We start from the raw sequence: 16,916 nt of genomic DNA on the forward strand, positions 1-16,916 counted from the left end.
AGACGACCCCAAAAGATTCGCAGGTGAAGTGTTGCCTCACCTGGAAAGGGCTGTTTGGGACCCTAAATGGAGGTGAGGGAGGAGGCAAATGGGCAAGAATAGTATTTATCTTGCTTGCAAGGATATGTTCCAGGAGGGAGATAAATGGGAAGGGACAAAGAAATCAAGGAGAGGACAATCCCAGTGGAAAATGAAGAGCAGTGGGGTGGGAAGTTGTGCTTAGTGGTAGGATCCCTTTGGAGATGGCGGAAGTTGCAGGGGATGATGTGTTGGATGTGGAGGTTCATATGAGTGGAAGGTGAGGACAAGAGGAAGTCTATCCTTGTTGAGGGGGTAGGAAGATGGGGTGAGCACAGATGTCTGGAAAGTGGAGGAGATGCAGGCAAGGGCAGCATCAATGGTGGAGAAAGGAATCCCGGTGAAAGAGGAGACCTCTGATGCCGAGGTAAGGAAACCCTCATCCTAGGAACAGATGATGCAGAGACAAAGGAGCCAAGAAAAGGGAATAGCATTTTTACAGGAAACAAAGTGGGAAGAGGTACAGTCAGGATAGTCATGGGAATCGGCAGATTTATAAAAGATATTGGTAGACTTGTTCCCACTCTTGTTTCTCAACATACCGATCTGGAAAACTACAAACAGAGAAGGCCTTAATGGAATCAACACTCTCGGCATAAACACAGCATTGTCTGAGAAAACTCAACAACACTGATTGATGAACCTATTTGGTGTTACAGACTGCTTCAAAGTGGCAGCCAAGTAACTTCCAGCCTGCCACAGAAACACAAGTTGCTGATATCAAGTGCTCCTTACACCTTAGCGGTCAGCTAGGAAAAGCCATGCTCTTTGGCAAGATGTCCTCGTGGGGGCTTGTCTTGCAGTCACGTCTTACCCTTTGGAACAGAAAGCCCAGCCACAAGTTTGTCTCGTCCCACCAGAGTTCTCCCTCAAGGTCGGCTGAGCACACAGTGGCGGTGGAAATCACGAAGGAGGCTCTGCTGGCTCTAGCTGTGGCCCAGCTGAAAGGGATCATGAGGGAGGCAAGAACCCATGGTGTGGGAAGTGGGATGGGGAGGGGAAAAGTAAAGGGATTAACAATAAGGGCAATAATAGAGGAAGGAGAGAAGTACAAAAAATATTAATCAGACTATTAATATTTAGATGAGGAGGGGTGGGGATGAACATAAACATCTATTATTTTTTCCCTGCAATCTCCAGGATTTATCGCTCCATGTCACACATTGTCCCACACCAAGAGAATGACCAGACAGAAGATGGGATCTCTCTGAACTCTTCCGAGCTGTTCTCCAGGACTGTGACTTTAACCAGCTCATATGGTTGGGCGGGGGGGGGGGGTCATTGTCAGATCTACCCTGCCTTTTACCCTGACATTGGGGGGGGGGGGGGGGGAGTTAAGGCAAAACCCAGGATTGAAACACATTAGTTAACCAAGGTTAGCGAAAGAAATGGAACTCAGATGGGGGATAAGGTAGATCAAGCAGGGCTAGAGGGTTGAACAGCCTTGTTCCTCATTTCCCTCGATCTCTCTCAACGCAAATCTTCTCACCAGTGACCTGCATCACCTCCAGTGGAAGACAATGGAGTGGAACTGTCCAGAAGGACAGCCAAGCAGGCAGCAATGGCTCTTCAAAACCTAGGAACATGCAGAGTGCGACACCAATCATGGAGTTCGAATAATCAAAGTCTTGGGGGGCTTGAACAGCACTCTGCCCAATGAATAAAAGGCAGAAACCTCCAAAATCAGTGCCCAACACCTGGGCTCCATCGTATGAGCCGTCAGATCAGGTTACTCCAGTGAAACAAATGTGAGCACACAAATTTTGCGTTTAAATTCTGCCCACCCAGGTATACCTCTGAACGGAAGTGCCTCGTACAGCAGGGTGACGCTTGCAGTGTGAGCACGGCCTGGGCATGAATGCTTCCTTTATAATTCATTCCTCCCCCTGCGTATTTGTGGCTCCCTTTGAGCTCTACCGTTGGTGTGAAGGGAGGATGGGCGATTCTGTACGGCCTCCGATGGGAGGCCAACGATTCTGAACGCTTGCCTGACCAGGGCAGCACTGGGAAAATTCCACACCATACTCACCAATATGGATTGGAAGAAGTTTTTGTCCTCTTTATATGTGCAGGCCTGTGGCGCCATGATGAGCTGAAAGGCCAAACAACCCGGCTGGAAGAGCAAAATAAACCGGCCACCAGGCGCCACTTGTGGTTCCCCAGCTTGCTTGCTGGCTGGCTGGCTCCTGTGGATGCTGGTCTCTGAACGGGTCTCCTCCCACCGCTCAGGGGAGTGGCTGTGACATAACACAAGACTAAAAGATATAGGAGCAGAATTAGGCCATTCAGCCCATCAAGTCTACTCCACCATTCCATCATGGCTTATTTACTACCTCTCTCAACTCCATTCTCCTGCCCTTCTTCCCATAACCTTTGCCACCCTGACTAATCAAGAACCTATCAACCTCCTCTTTAAGTATACCCAATGACTTAGCCTCCACAGGCATCTGTGGCAATGAATTCCACAGACTCATCACCTCTGGCTAAAGAAACTTCTCCTCGTCTCTGTTTTCAAAGGAAGTCTTTCTATTCTGAGGCTGTGACCGCTGGTCCTAGATTCCCTCGCTTTAGGAAAGATGCTCTCCATGTCCACATCCACTCTGTCTCGGCCTTCTCATTCTTCTAAACGCCAGTATCTGGCATAGGCCCTACCCTGACTGTAGCTGGAGTCTGCAGACAAGGTGGTGGTGGTGTGGTGTGGGGGGGTGTTGGTGTAGGGGGTGAGGGTGGGGTGGTGTGCAGGGGGTGCGGGGAGCTGGGGTGAGGGTAGTACCTTGGCCTGCAGCTTCTGGGTCTCAGCCACGTGGTCCTGATAGCTAGCCTGCATGCGGGTCTGCACAGCGTTCAGCTCCTCCTCCCTCATCGTCAGCTGCTCCTTCAGCTTATTCTCGCTGGCACACGCTTTGGCCTTCTCAGCTGCAAGCTCCTGAAGGGAACACAGGGGCACGGACATTAATAGAAGACAGACACTGCCAGTCTGTTGCCTCTCTCTCACACACACACACACTCTCTCTCTGTGTCACACACACACATCCAGAATGTGAAAGGAAGATTTTAAATTGCACTCCGGGGACATCTGTGTTGAGTGTAACGAATTATTTTAACAAACGCTTCCCTTAGCAGAGTAAGTAGTTTTTCCCGTAGAGAGATGGGAGAGAAAAAGAAGGAGGTGGTGCTGTGGGGGAGAGGAGTGAAGAAAAGAGGAAAACATATCTGCACTCAGAGGCCATTTTATCAGGTACACCTGTACACCTGCTCATCAATGCAAATATCTAATCAGCCAATCACATGGGAGCAACTCAATGCAGACATGGTCAAGAGGTTCAGTTGTTGCTCAGACCAAACATCAGAGTGGGGAAGGAATATGATCCAAGTGACTTTGACTGTAGAATGATTGTTGGTGCCAGACAGGGTGGTTTGAGTATCTCAGAAACTGCTGATCTCCTGGGATGTTAGCACACAAGAGTCTCTAGAGTTTATAGAGAGTGGTGTGAAAGGCAAAAAAACATCCAGTGAGTGACAGTCTGCAGGTAAAAGCTCCTTGTTAATAATGACAAGGGTCTGAGGAGAATAGCCAGACAGGTCCAAGCTGTCAGGAAAGCGAGAGTAACTCAAATAACCATGTGTTACAACGGTGGTGTGCAGAAAAGCACAACACGTCAAAACTAAAGCAGCAAGTGACCACCAGCATGCACTCAATAGCCACTTTATTAGGTCTAGGAGGTATCTAATAGAGAGGCCACTGACTGCAACCTCTAAGGAGACGATACACGTTTCCTTACAGACTATATCCATGTCTGTGCCCTGTGTCTATGTGGATTTCATCTGGGTGCTCTGGTTTCCTCCCACATTGCAAAGACATACAAAACTAGTGGGTTAGTTGGTCAGACAGATGTAGTTGGGCAGTGTGGCCTCACTGGGCCGGAAGGGCCCATTACCGTGCGGTTTTCCTGAATTAAATTAAAATGAGAGCACACGCAAGAGAGCAAGAAAGAGGAAAAAAAAAATGGGAAGCTGCAGATTTTACAGCAGAATTTAAACATCCATTCGGAGAAATGTTATCAAAGTAGTGTTTTTTTAAAAAACTAAATCAGACCTTAAGTTAGCGCAATTGACAACAGACATTCCTGAGTCGCAGCGGGCGCTGGAGATCTGCCTGGAGCATAACGTGGGTTCAGCGCGCTGGTGACGGGTCCTTGGGGAGCCCCGCAGGCTTACCTTGCTGACCTCCCGGAGTTTGCTTTTGACCGCACTGGAGTCCTCCTGCTCGGCCACCAGCTGCTTCTCCTTCTCTTCCAGCTGCCGCCTCAGGGCCGTCACCGGGTCCCCTTTCTGAGTGGCCTGGGAGCCGCGGAACAAGAGTTAGGACAAGCACACATCGCGGAGACCGCAGAGCTACGACATAGTCACTCGCGTGGAGGGGACTTCAGCCGTGCCGTCAGTGCTGGGATAGTCTGACCAGCAGGTGTACTTGTACAGTATTGACAGGGTAGCCAGTTGTAAAGATACTCCAATGTTCCACACAGGAGCGCTGAAGGATATGGAAAAATGGGAAAAGGAATAGGGCTTTTGGCCCTCCAGCCCACTCTGCCTTCCCATAAGATCATGGCTGTTCCATTCCTGGCCTCAACACCACTTTCCCCTCTCTCCCCATACTACCTTCAATCAATCCACCTCCACAGTTTGCGGGGGTTAACCCAAAAAAGATTCACAAGTTCAAAGGAAATTCCTCATTGTCGGCTGAAGTGGGGCCCCCCCTTATTCTGAAACTATGCCCCCTAATTCTAGGTATGACAATGGTCCTTGTTAGGCACATTGTAGTTTCAATCCTGCCTTGATTGTAGCCCCTCATTTTCAAGTCAGCTGGTCATGACCGTAAGACACAGGAGCAGAATTAGGCCCATCAAGTCTGCTCTGTCATTCCACCATGACTGATTTATTATCCCTCTCAGTCCTATTCTTCTGCCTTCTCTCCATAACCATTGACACCCTTACTAATCAAGAATCCAATCAATTTCTGTTTTAAATATACTGAATAACTTGGCCTCCACATTTGCCTGTGCAATTAATTCCACAGATTCACCACTCTCTGGCTAAAGAAATTCTCCTCATTTCTGTTCTAAAGGAAAGTCCTTGTATTCTGAGGTTGTGCCCTCTGGTCCCAGACTTCCTCACTGTAGGAAATATCCTCTCCACATCCACTCTATCTAGGCCTTTCGATATTCAATGGGTGTCAATCAGCGACTCTCTCGTTCCTCTAAACGCCAGCGAGTACAGGCCCAGAGCCAAATGCTCCTCAAATATTAATCCTTTCATTCCTTGGATCCTTCTCCAATGAAAGCACATCCTTTCTTAGATATGAGGCCCAAAGCTGCTCATAATACCCCAAGTGTAGTTTGACCAATGCCTTATAAAGCCTCATGAGTTCAAACCCCACTTCATAAACTTAAACACACAGCCCAGGACTTTCTGAAAGAGAGTTGGAGATACTGTCTTTCTGATGAAATGATAAGCCTAACCCTGAACTCGCTTTCAGATGGAAACAATTCCGTGGCACTATTTTGATGAGCTCCTGATGGTGTTCAGGGACAATAATTAATCCCCAACCCACACGATCTGGTCATTGGACACAATATTAACCGGGGAGCTTGCAGAGCGAAAACAATACGGAGGACACTTCAAAAGTTCACTAGATGAGAAAGCCTCTGCAAAGACTCGCAGTAGTAGGAAATGCGCAAGTCACTTGTTTGATCAGAAAATGCTGGAGGAAGTCAGCAGGTTGGGCTGCATCGATGGAAAAGAGCACAGTCAACGTTTCAGGTCGAGACCCTTCAGCAGGACAAACCATCGACTGTGCTCTTTTTCCATAGGTGCTGCCTGGCCTGCTGAGTTCCTCCGGCATTTTGTGTGTGTTGCTTGGATTTCCAGCATCTGCAGGTTTTCTTTGGCTTTTAATCAGCATGAGTCTCAGAAATCAGTGCAGGATATATCACCTGAAAATATTGGAATGATTCACTTGCCCTTGAGGTGGGCACCTGATAGGGAAAGAAATGGTACCCCTCCTCCCTTGAGGTCAGCCCCCACAAAATCTCCGAGAGATGGAAGCAGGGATGGTCTGCGTCCACCCCAAGAACAACAATTCCAGCCTCTCAAAGCTTACCCACACTGGGCTGGTTATTCCATACAGATCAGGAACCGCAGGGGGTCGAGCACCCCAGGGGACGATACAGTAGCCTTCATTTTGCGACTCCACTCCCCCCCCCCGCCGCACCCCAACAGCATAATGACGAAGGGGTCAAACCTGAATTCAGCGCAATGCTCGGCACCAACAGCCTACCTACCGTGTGCCAGGTGTCCTGCACAATGCCAGCCTTATCCATCAGGATTTCGATGAGCCGATGGGCCTCACCCTCGCTGAAATCCATGCTGCTCACCGTGGAAAGCAGGGACTTGAAGGGAATGTAGAGAGGGCCGTCCAGGGAGTCAGCGGGAACTATTACTGGGGAAACAGACCAACGTAGAGTCAGAACACAGGCTGCAGTGGCAGCGCGCCGTCCCTTCACTGAGCCCTCAAAACAGATATCTCAGCTTTAACTCTGGTGACAGGGGGCCTGCGCAGATCGGAAATCAGTAACAAACCCATGTGTCACGGTCACCTGCCAGCCCTGGCCTTACCTGGCTCAAGGTGAACCCAGATCCTGTGACCATCTGGCCCAGGGCTCCACAGTTAGCGGTAGGGAGCAAATGGCGAACGGCTCACCTCCGTAATGAAGGATGATCACCGAGATAAGAGGACTGGGCTAGAGAAGGGGAGGGCTTGGGGGGGGGTATGGGCTCAAGGTGGTGGGCGAAGGGGGGAGGAAGCGATTTACATGGCTTTTCCAAAGTTCATCTAACTGAAGGACACAGATGTGGGCAAATCAGTGTGGATTTGGACAATCTGACTCTCTGCTGTGGAAGCCAGTACCTATGTTCAGTATCAGGTAGTTTTTCATTGCATACACCTTTGGCAATGTAGCATGCCTCCAGTAAGGCAAGTCAAGATTTTGTGCTGAAGTCCTTTCGACAGAAAACTGGTTTGTAATTGTCACATGTATAGTGAAAAAAAAATTCACATCTTGCATACAGGCCTTTTGGCCCAATCATCTTGTTGTGTCTTTCCTAATGTGGTTTGTTAATCTCCAAGTACTAGATCATACGACTTGTAAGTTCACAGCTGCTGTTTATCACGTTGTTAAGCTATTGGGATGGCCATTTTACAGTATATCGTTATATATTGTACATTTCACTTCAGTCAGTTAGGAGCAATTTGTTGGAAGGCGAGTGAGTTTGGATCAGTGTTTGAATCTGCCTCTCATAAGAATGCTGGAGAACTGTCTTTTTACACCGGCTCGTACGTACAGTAACACGCTGGCAAATAATAAAATCACCTTCAACTACAGCAATGCCAGGACTGGAGTTGTCTGTCTGTCTAGCTGGAGAAACGGGGAAAACTCTCGAGTGAGGGCAGAATGCATCTCTTACTACTACCCTCTGCTTTCTCCTACCAAGCCAATGTTGAATCCCATTGACTACTTCATCCCAAGTGCAGTGCAGGAAGGTAGGCGTTGAAGTGCAAGGTCACAATTAAGTGGATTGCAAGATCAAGAGTCCATCTCATTGTACCAGGGACCTTTACAGCCAGACAGAAGCTCTCTTTGAGCCTGGTGGGATATGTTTTAGGCCAGGGGTTCCCAGCCCCTTTTATTCCATGGACCAAACCATTAAGCAAGGGCTGTATGGACCCCAGGTTGGGAACCCCTGCTTCAGGTTTTTGTATCTTCTGCCAGATGGAAGCATGGAGAAGACAGAATGTCTGGGGTGGGAACTTTCATTATGGTGGTTGTGAGAAGTAGAGACAGAGTCCATGAAGGGGAGACTGCTTTCCATGATGTTCTGGGCTATGCCCACAACTCTCTGCAGCTTCTTGCGGTCACGGGCAGAGCAGCTGCCACACTGAGCCACAATGCATTCCTCTTTCACACAATTTATATAATTTTTTTTATTACAACTTACACAGTGATCCTTTTTATATCTTTCACCACCACAAAACAACTTGACACAAATTAGAAATAACAAACCTGATTCTGTGCCTGTGAATAGTTCAAACAGTCCACAAATGGGAAAACGTAACCACCCAGCAAAAATTATCTGCAGCCCTGCAGCAACTGGTGAATTCATCCAGCTGGCACCTCAAATGCTTGTTCGAAATTATCGGCCAAACACAAGTTGGACATTTGTAAGGTGTGAAGGACCAGCACTGAAGAGAATATTTGGGTATATACTGCACCTTTTAACATTTACGATACGTTTCCAAAAGATAAAACCCAACTAATGCCAATGAAGAACTCCACCAAACTGAAATGCTTTTTTTTTATATAAAGGAATTTACTGAGCTCGTTCAGCCAAATGCTCAGAGCTTACAAAAAGCTGCATTTCACCAAACATGCGAACCATACAGTTCCCCCACCAGAGTAACACACACAAAATGCTGCAGGAACTTCAGCAGGTCCAGCAACATCTGCTGATGTTTTGGGCCGAGACCCTTCATCAGGACTCTTGACCCAAAATGGTCAAGAGCGTGCTGGTCCGAAATGTTAACTGTTTATTCCTGTCTATGGATGCCGCCTGACTTGCTGAAGTTCCTCCAGCATTTTGTGTGTGTTACTCTGGATTTCCAACATCTGTTGAATCGCTCATGTTTATATCCCTGCCAGGCTGGGATAAAGAGAGTTCGAGTCTTAGAGTCCTACAGCCTTTCAGCCCAACGAGTCCACACCAAACAAAATGCCCATTCAGTGTGGGCCCACTGACCTTCGGAACCTTTTCCATCTGTAGACAGTACTGTGCAAAGGTCTTAAGCACATGTATATATAGCTAGGGTGCTATAGTAATTCCATGTGTTGCACTGCACTGTTGCAACAAAAAAAAAACAAATTCCATGATGTATGTGAGAGATGATAAACCTGATTTTGATATGGGTCTCTATCGTGGGCTGAGAGCAGGAAGGGGGCAGGGAGAGGGGAATCATGCTTGGGAAAAGGGGAAGGAAGAGAGGAGCGAGCGGGAAGCACCAGAGAGACGTTCTGTAATGATCAATAAACCCGTTGTTTGGAAGCAAATGACCTTGCCTGGAGTCTCAGGGCTGGATGTGCCTGCACCTGTGCCATCTCCCTGCCACTGGCAACCCTTCTCTGCCACCTGTGCCACACCCTTCCCAAGGCGCTCCACCCTCGTCATTCCTAACATCCTTTACTCTGCCAGATTTACAAACTCACTCTCCGCTCCATGTTGACAAATACAGTATTGTGCAAAAATACTTATATACAGCTAGTGTGCCTAAGTGCCTATAAGTTTTACACAGTACTGTACCTTTCCAGATTTATTTATTTATTTTATATATATAAATGTCACTACTATACCTGACTTATCCATTTCCTCAGGCAGATCATCCCACATACATACTATCCTTTGGAAAAAAAAAAATTGTCCCTCAAGTTCCTATTAAATCTTTCTCCTTTATTGTACACCTATGCCCTCTATTGTCTTTCCGCTTTCACCGTACACCTATACCCATACACCTTGATTCCCCACCATGGGTGCAGTCACCCCATCTGTCTATGCCCCTTCTGATTTTATACACCTCTATAAGATCACCTCTGTCCCATGCTCCAAGGCGTAATGAACTGACCTGTTCAATCTTTCTCCATTTGTATTGGTATTGGTTTACAGTTAGCGCTAGGCAAGGGAGAACCCTACCAGCAGGACACAAGTGGCACTTGCAGTGCCCGACGTGGCAATCAAGACAGAGTCTTGGGTAGCCGGTTTGTCAGAAAGTCTCCCAACTTCCAACAGCCTTAATGTACCAGGCTACAGTCACACAACCACCTAAAATCACCCTGCCTACCGGGAGCCAACTATAGAGAGATTAGGACCCATGTCCAAGCACTTGTTGAAGGAAGGTATAAAGGAATATCTTCAATAATTCACTGCCCTAGTTCACTAAACACAAAATGTGGCAAGACATGAAACCAGTCTGGCAATCAATCATCTGCTGGAGGCTATGCTGTGACCTTGAGACAAAATTCTATGCTTTTGCCATTGAAATGCCCTTTACATTAAGGTGCTCCAAAACGGAGTATAGTCATGGAGTACTACAGTACAGAAACAGGCCCTTCAGCCCATCTACCCCGTACCTAACTATTAATCTGCCTCGTCCCATCGACCAGCACCCGGACAATTGCCCCCACCCACATACCCTTCCCTCCCTATACTCACCCAAACTTCTCTTAAATATTGAAATCAAACTTGCACCTACTAGTTTTACTGGCAGCTCGATCCATACTCTTACCACGCTCTGAGTGAAGCTCTCCCTCACGTTCTCCTTAAACGTTATATCTATCATCCTTAACCTATCACCTCTAGTTGTAGCCTTATCAGATTTTTAGATTTGATTCAACTTTATTGTCATTGTGCCGAGTACGGATACAAAGCCAATGAAATGCAGTTAGCATCTGACCAGAAGTGCAAAAGAATAGTATCATTTCCAAAATAGCTGCGAAAAAAAAGTGCTACAGCATACAAACATAAAAGTACTAAGACAGCCTCAGTAGGAAAAAAATCTGCTTGCATTTACTGTATAATCCCTCAAAATTTTATATACTTCTATCAAAATCTCCGCTCATTCTCCTCCGCTCCGGGGAATAAAGTCCGAACTATTCGACCTTTCCCTGTCACGCAAGTCCTCAAGTCCCATCAACATCCCTGTAAATTTTTTCTGCACTCTTTCAATCTTATTGATATCTGTCCTGTAGGTAGGTGACCAGAACTGCACACAATTCTCCAACTTAGGCCTCACCAATGCTTTATAAAACTTCAACATAACATCCTGAGGTTATAAGGTGAATGGAGAGAGAATGTTCCTACTTGCAGGAGACCGAAGATTAGGGACCCCTGTTTTAAAACAGGCGCTCGGTCAACCGTTGTAGGGCAGAGTTCAGTCAATTTATTTCTCTATCAAAGGGCGGAGCGTCTTTGGAGCACGCCTCTTCAGAATAATAATTAATAAATAAATGAATAAATATACACCACTAAACTTAAAATAAAGCACAACCCATAAAAAATGAAGAAATTGTCCCTACTGAAGGAAAAGTTAACCAATGGAAGAGCATGGCCCTCCACGGAAGACATCCCCACAATCTAAGCAGACTAGATGTTGACAAGGAAGTGTCGAACGCCTGGATCAGAGTTGGAGACCTCGTCCCTGAAACAGAAGGGTTCCTTGTGGCAATACAGAACTAGGTAGGTAACACAAAAAAAATGATCAAAAATACATAATAAAAGACCAACAAATTCAAGACCATAAGTGCAGAAAATGCCAAGAGAAACCAGAAGCAGTCCAAAACATTACAGGATCCTGCAGCAGTTTAGCTCAATCTGTGATTGTATTGACACAGGCACAGTAAAATAGCAAAGATCATTCAACAAAATCTTGCTTTAAAATACAAACCCATGAAAAACACCACACCTTACTGTAAATACAAGCCTGCTCCAGTTTTAGAGCCAGAGTCCTACAAATATTAACGACTGATCCACTATTACAGATAGGACCATCTATAATAACTGTCTGGATATAATATTACAGGATAAACAAGCAAGGTCATCTTACTTAATAGATATATTCATTCCAAACACAAATAACGTACAAAAATCAATAAGTGGAAAAACACTAGAAATATTCTGAATTAAAAGAGGAAATTGAAAGACTATGGAACATGAACAGGGTATATATTGTCCCAATAGTGAAAACCTACAACTGGTATCATCCCAAAATCACTGCACAATAACATTAATTAGGCCTACACTCAATTATTTAAGTAAATCTTCAGAAAGCCACAACACTAAACACCGCGAGAATAGTCCAAAAGTTCCTAGCAATTGAGAAATGAGTGTGCTTGGTTATGCCCGTACCTCAGGTTTTACCAGAAATAAATATAATTAACAATAATAACTTATTTATAGGGCACTTTTCATATAGATGATGGGTTTCAAAGTGCCTTACAATGGGATAAAGTGCAAACATGAAAAGACAGTTAGTTAAAAGCCAGGCTAATAAATAGGATTTGACCTGGCAATTTAAAGCATCAACTGAGTCTGCAGGCCTTATAGGTAGTATTAGATAATGCATTCTACAGTTTAAGGCATTTGTTAGTTTTGCGAGACCATGGACCTGCGCCAGGAAAGTCTTCACTTTCCAGGACGCAGGCCTGAGCAAGGTTGTATGGAAAACCAGCAGTTGCCCATGCTGCAAGTCTCCCCTCTCCACGACACTGATGTTGTCCAGGGGAAGGGCATTAGGACCCATACAGCTTGGCACCAGTGTCATCGCAGAGCAATGTGTGGTTAAGTGCCTTGCTCAAGGACACAATACGCTGCCTCGACTGAGGCTCGAACTCCTGACCTTCAGGACGCTAGTCCAATGCCTTAACCACTTGGCCACGTGCCCACACAATTCTACAGTTTAGGAAGGTGGTAATAGTAGCAATAGTGGTGTGGTGTAATATTAGGCAAAACTGGTTAAAAACTCTGAGCAAGGAGGTGATAAGTTACCGCAGATAGATGGGTGGGTAGAGTTAAGACTGCAGTTAAATCAGCCAAGATCTAATTGATTCATTAGGCAAGTTCGAGGGGCTGAATGGCCTACTCCTGCTTCCTATTCAAATGCTCATTTGCTTGCTTTCCCAAACATTTAATCTCACAAAATAAAGGTTTTAAAAAAAAAGAGCAATTTTCTTCTCGACTGAGTCAGCAGTACCAACATCCTGTCAATTGGAAAGTGCAGGAGTTGCACCATCCTTAAACTGCACGGAATCCACTTCCAGGGAAAGTTGCTGATCAAACTCAGTAGTAACCTGTACAAAGCAACTGGCTAACTACTCGAGGGCAAACATAGTTTGCATGACAGGGATAGAGGTGGTGGGATGGGATGCTACTTGCAGCGTAGCTCTGAGAGTCGACTTCCAGACTGAGGTAAGTCACGTGATCAGCTGAATTCCTAGACTGTTCGTTTGACTTCATCCGAAACAGGATCTTTTTGGCTGTCCCATCCCCAGAAGACATTCTTCAGCTTTTCCAGTGCTGATTAAGCAGTTGTGTTCTTTTTTCCCTATTTGGCACCATCTGTTGCACAGCTGTCAGCCAGATGTTTGGCTGTGCAAACATACTCCCCCTTTAGTGTAAGAGAGGCATCACACCAGAAGGAATCAAACCTGGCACAGTGTCAGTAAAGTGACCGACGTTAAAAAAAATATCCTGGAATGCAACGCCATTTTATAGCAACAAAGCCAAAACCAAATTAAAGTATAATTTAAGCTCATTCCCTACGACAGATGAGGGCAACCTTCCCCGGATTAAATTCAGCAGAGCACAGCAGCCTGGTAAGTGAAGTTAATAGAAAATATTCCAATGGGAATGCTGTTCGGAACACTTCCCCCAACATCAGCTATAGTCTCCACAAAATTTGCAGCCAAATTTGAGCCCCGATTTTGCACTGTACTGTAAAAGCATTTCAGCTTGGTGGAGACTAACCTTAGTTCTGTTCAAAGGGTTCGATACTCTCCTATGAAATATCTGACACCAAGCCAACTAGAGAGATTAGGACCGATGTCCAAGCGCTTATCAAAGGAAGGAATAAAGGAATACTTTCAGTAATTCACTGCCCTAATTCATCAACACTACAAGTTGTATGACTTGAAACCAATCTGGCAATTATCCATTGTTGTGATCCTGAGACAAAATGCTATGGTTTGTCATTAAAATGTCGACTACATTAGGGTGCTCTACCATAGGTTACATACCCAGACAGACTTCAGCACAGTTCTCAGCACCATGATCTGCTGCCACTAGTGACACACATCAAGCAAGACAAAGCCCAGGTACACAGAGAAGCAGTAACCTCTCTGCCTTCCCAAATCTACCTCTGCCCTCGCATGGCCACCAACCAGCTCGTCTTCATCTATTCACCAGCACCAATTTATATAAGAACATAAGGAATAGGAGCAGGAGTAGGCTATCTGGCCAGTCAAGCCTGCTCTGTCATTCAATAAGATCATGGCTGATCTGGCCATGGACTCATCTCCACCTACCTGCCTTTTCCCCATAACCCTTAATTCCTCTACTATGTAAAAATCTATCCAACCTTGTCTTAAACATATTTACTGAGGTAGCCTCCACTGCTTCATTGGGCAGAGAATCCCACAGATTCACCAGCCCCTGGGAAAAGCAATTTCTTCTCATCTCCGTTCTAAATCTACTCCCCTGAATCTTGAGGCTATGCCCCCTAGTTCTAGTCTCACCTACCAGAGGAAACAACTTTCTTGCCTCTCTCTTATCATAATTTTATGTTTCTATAAGATCTCCCCTCATCCTCAGTAGTAACCTGTAAAAAGCAACTGGCTAACTACTTGGGGGCAAACATAGTTTGCATGACAGGGATAGAGGTGGTGGGATGGGATGCTACTTGCAGCGTAGCTCTGAGAGTCGACTTCCAGACTCATCCTTCTGAATTCCAGCTAGTACAGTCCCAGGCAACTCAGTCTCTCCTTATGATCTAACTCCCCACCCCCCCCCACCCCACCGTCTCTGGAATCAACCTGGTGAACCTCCTCTGCACTACCTCCAGAGCCAGGATATCCATTTATACCAGCACTAATGGTCCATCTTCTGAACTAGTCACTGAGAAGAGCGGTTAGATGTCACATACAGACCTAGCTGCATGAAAATTCCTTCCCTTGAATTTAAATAATAAAACGGATTTTTTAAAACAATGATCCAGTAGTTTTGTGGTCACCAAATTCACCTTGGACTAGAGATTTTCTCTCTCTCCTCCATCTATTAACCCACCCCACCAGCACTATTTTATCATTTCCTGCCAGAGTCACCTTATGTACAGACACTCCTGTACCTAGTGTCACTTTATGGACATACAAACAATGTACATAAGCTAAATTATCTGATACTTATTGTGTTTCTTTACTATTGTGTTCTTTAACTTTTGTGTTGCATCAGATCCAGAATAACAATTATTTAATTTTCCTTTATACTTTAAACAATCTTGAGTCATGTGCAGACAATCTCTTGTATTGATTTGATTATTTTGCGGTTAAATTCAAGTATTCAAAAGTACCAAAGGCTGATAGAACTCAGAGGATCAGGGAACCGTTCAGGAACCAGCATGGAAAGATCAAAGTGAGAAAACAGATTTTGAGAGAAAACTTGTGATTAATATCAAAACAAGCAATAACAGTTTCTATGGACATATTTTAAAAAAAGAGGCTAACCTCTAAGGAAAAAGAGGTTGCAGAATTAATATCCAGAAACGAGGAACTGGCAGAAATGTGCCAATATCCCAGAGATAACACAAACTGTTTTTAAACGGTAAGGAAGAAATCCCAGTCACAAAGGACGCAGCATTAGAGAAACTCTGGGGACTAAAGGCAGTGCATTCCTGATTGTCTACGCTGCACTATTTTTAGCAAAGTGGGTGCAGAGAGAGTGCACCAATTGCCCTTGAGCCTGGTGTCTTGTGCTTTCAGGCTTTTGCTTCTTCTCCCCAATGGGAAATGGAAGAAGAGGGGATGTCCAGGCTGAGTGTGGACTCTGATGATGCTGGCTGCTTTACTAAGAGTCCAGGTCCATGGAGGGGTAGCTGGCCTCCATGCTAGCTGAGCAGTATCCACAACCCCCTGCGGTCTCCTGGGGTCACCAGAAGAGCGGTTGCCATACTAAGCCTTGTTGCATTTGCATTGCAGGAAGCTTTCGATGGTGCTCTGATAAAAATGGAGCAGGGTCAACAGGGCAATGGCAAATCTCTTTAGCCTCCTGAGGATGTAGAGCCGTTGGTGAATTTCCCTGGCTGTGGCATCAATGTGGTTGGACCAGGAGGGGCTATTGGGTGATGTTCACTCCTTGGGACTTGAAGCTCTCATCCTCAGCATCATCGATGTAGACAGAAAACTGTGCACTGCCCCTTCCTGAAGTTAATGACCAGCACTTATGTAAGATGGTAGAATCAATAATCAAACAGCAAGATACAATTATAAGAAACCTTGCGTTATAGCAGAACAGGCTGCATTTGCCTTCAAGTTACAGATTGAAACAGGTTTCCTGTTTGCACTGTGACCACTGTGCCCAGTGTAATATATCCACTCAGGGGCCACATTATTAGACACATTAACAGCTTCTGCTACAGTAGCCCAGCAACTTCAAGGATCGAATTCAGAGATGTTCTTCTGCACGTCACTGTTGTAACACAAGGTTATTTGAGTTACTGTTGCCTTCCTGTCAGCCTGATCCAGTCCAGCCAGCTTCCTCCAACCTCAGTCATTGACAAGGTGTTTTCGCCCACAGACCTTCTGCTCACAGGATGGTTGATGTTTCTTGCACCATTCTCTGTCAACTCTAGAGACTGTTGACCCGTCACTGTACGTAAGGAGTTTGTACGTTCTCCAGTTTCATCCCACAGTCCAAATACGTGCTGGTTAGTAGGTTAATTGGTCATTGTAAATTGTCCCAAGATTAAGCTCAGGTTAAATCAGGGATTCCTGGGCAGCACAACACAAAGGACCTATTCCGCACTGTTTCACAGTAAATAAATAAACAACACATTTTAAAAACCCAGGAGATCAGCAGTTTCTGAAATATTCAAATCAACCCATCTGGCACCAACCATCATTCCATGGTCTAAATCACTTAGATCACATTTCTTCCCCAGTCTGATGTTTGGTCTGAACAACAACCGA

General features: G+C 45.6%; 1 protein-coding gene across 5 annotated transcripts in view; it reads right to left on the reverse strand.

The window, feature by feature from the left end:
• Positions 1-16,916, reverse strand: part of LOC134350749 (ribosome-binding protein 1-like) — a 145,325-nt gene that overhangs the window by 62,959 nt on the left and 65,450 nt on the right. For all 5 annotated transcript variants that reach the window (XM_063056388.1, XM_063056391.1, XM_063056390.1 and 2 more), the window contains exons 3-5: positions 6,420-6,577; positions 4,297-4,419; positions 2,852-3,004 (exon numbers count right to left, since the gene is read on the reverse strand). In XM_063056388.1, coding sequence (XP_062912458.1) covers positions 2,852-3,004; positions 4,297-4,419; positions 6,420-6,577 — 434 coding nt within the window. The remainder of the gene's footprint in view (positions 1-2,851; positions 3,005-4,296; positions 4,420-6,419; positions 6,578-16,916) is intronic.

Source organism: Mobula hypostoma, chromosome 8, assembly GCF_963921235.1.
Source record: "Mobula hypostoma chromosome 8, sMobHyp1.1, whole genome shotgun sequence".
Lineage (NCBI taxonomy): Eukaryota > Metazoa > Chordata > Chondrichthyes > Myliobatiformes > Myliobatidae > Mobula > Mobula hypostoma.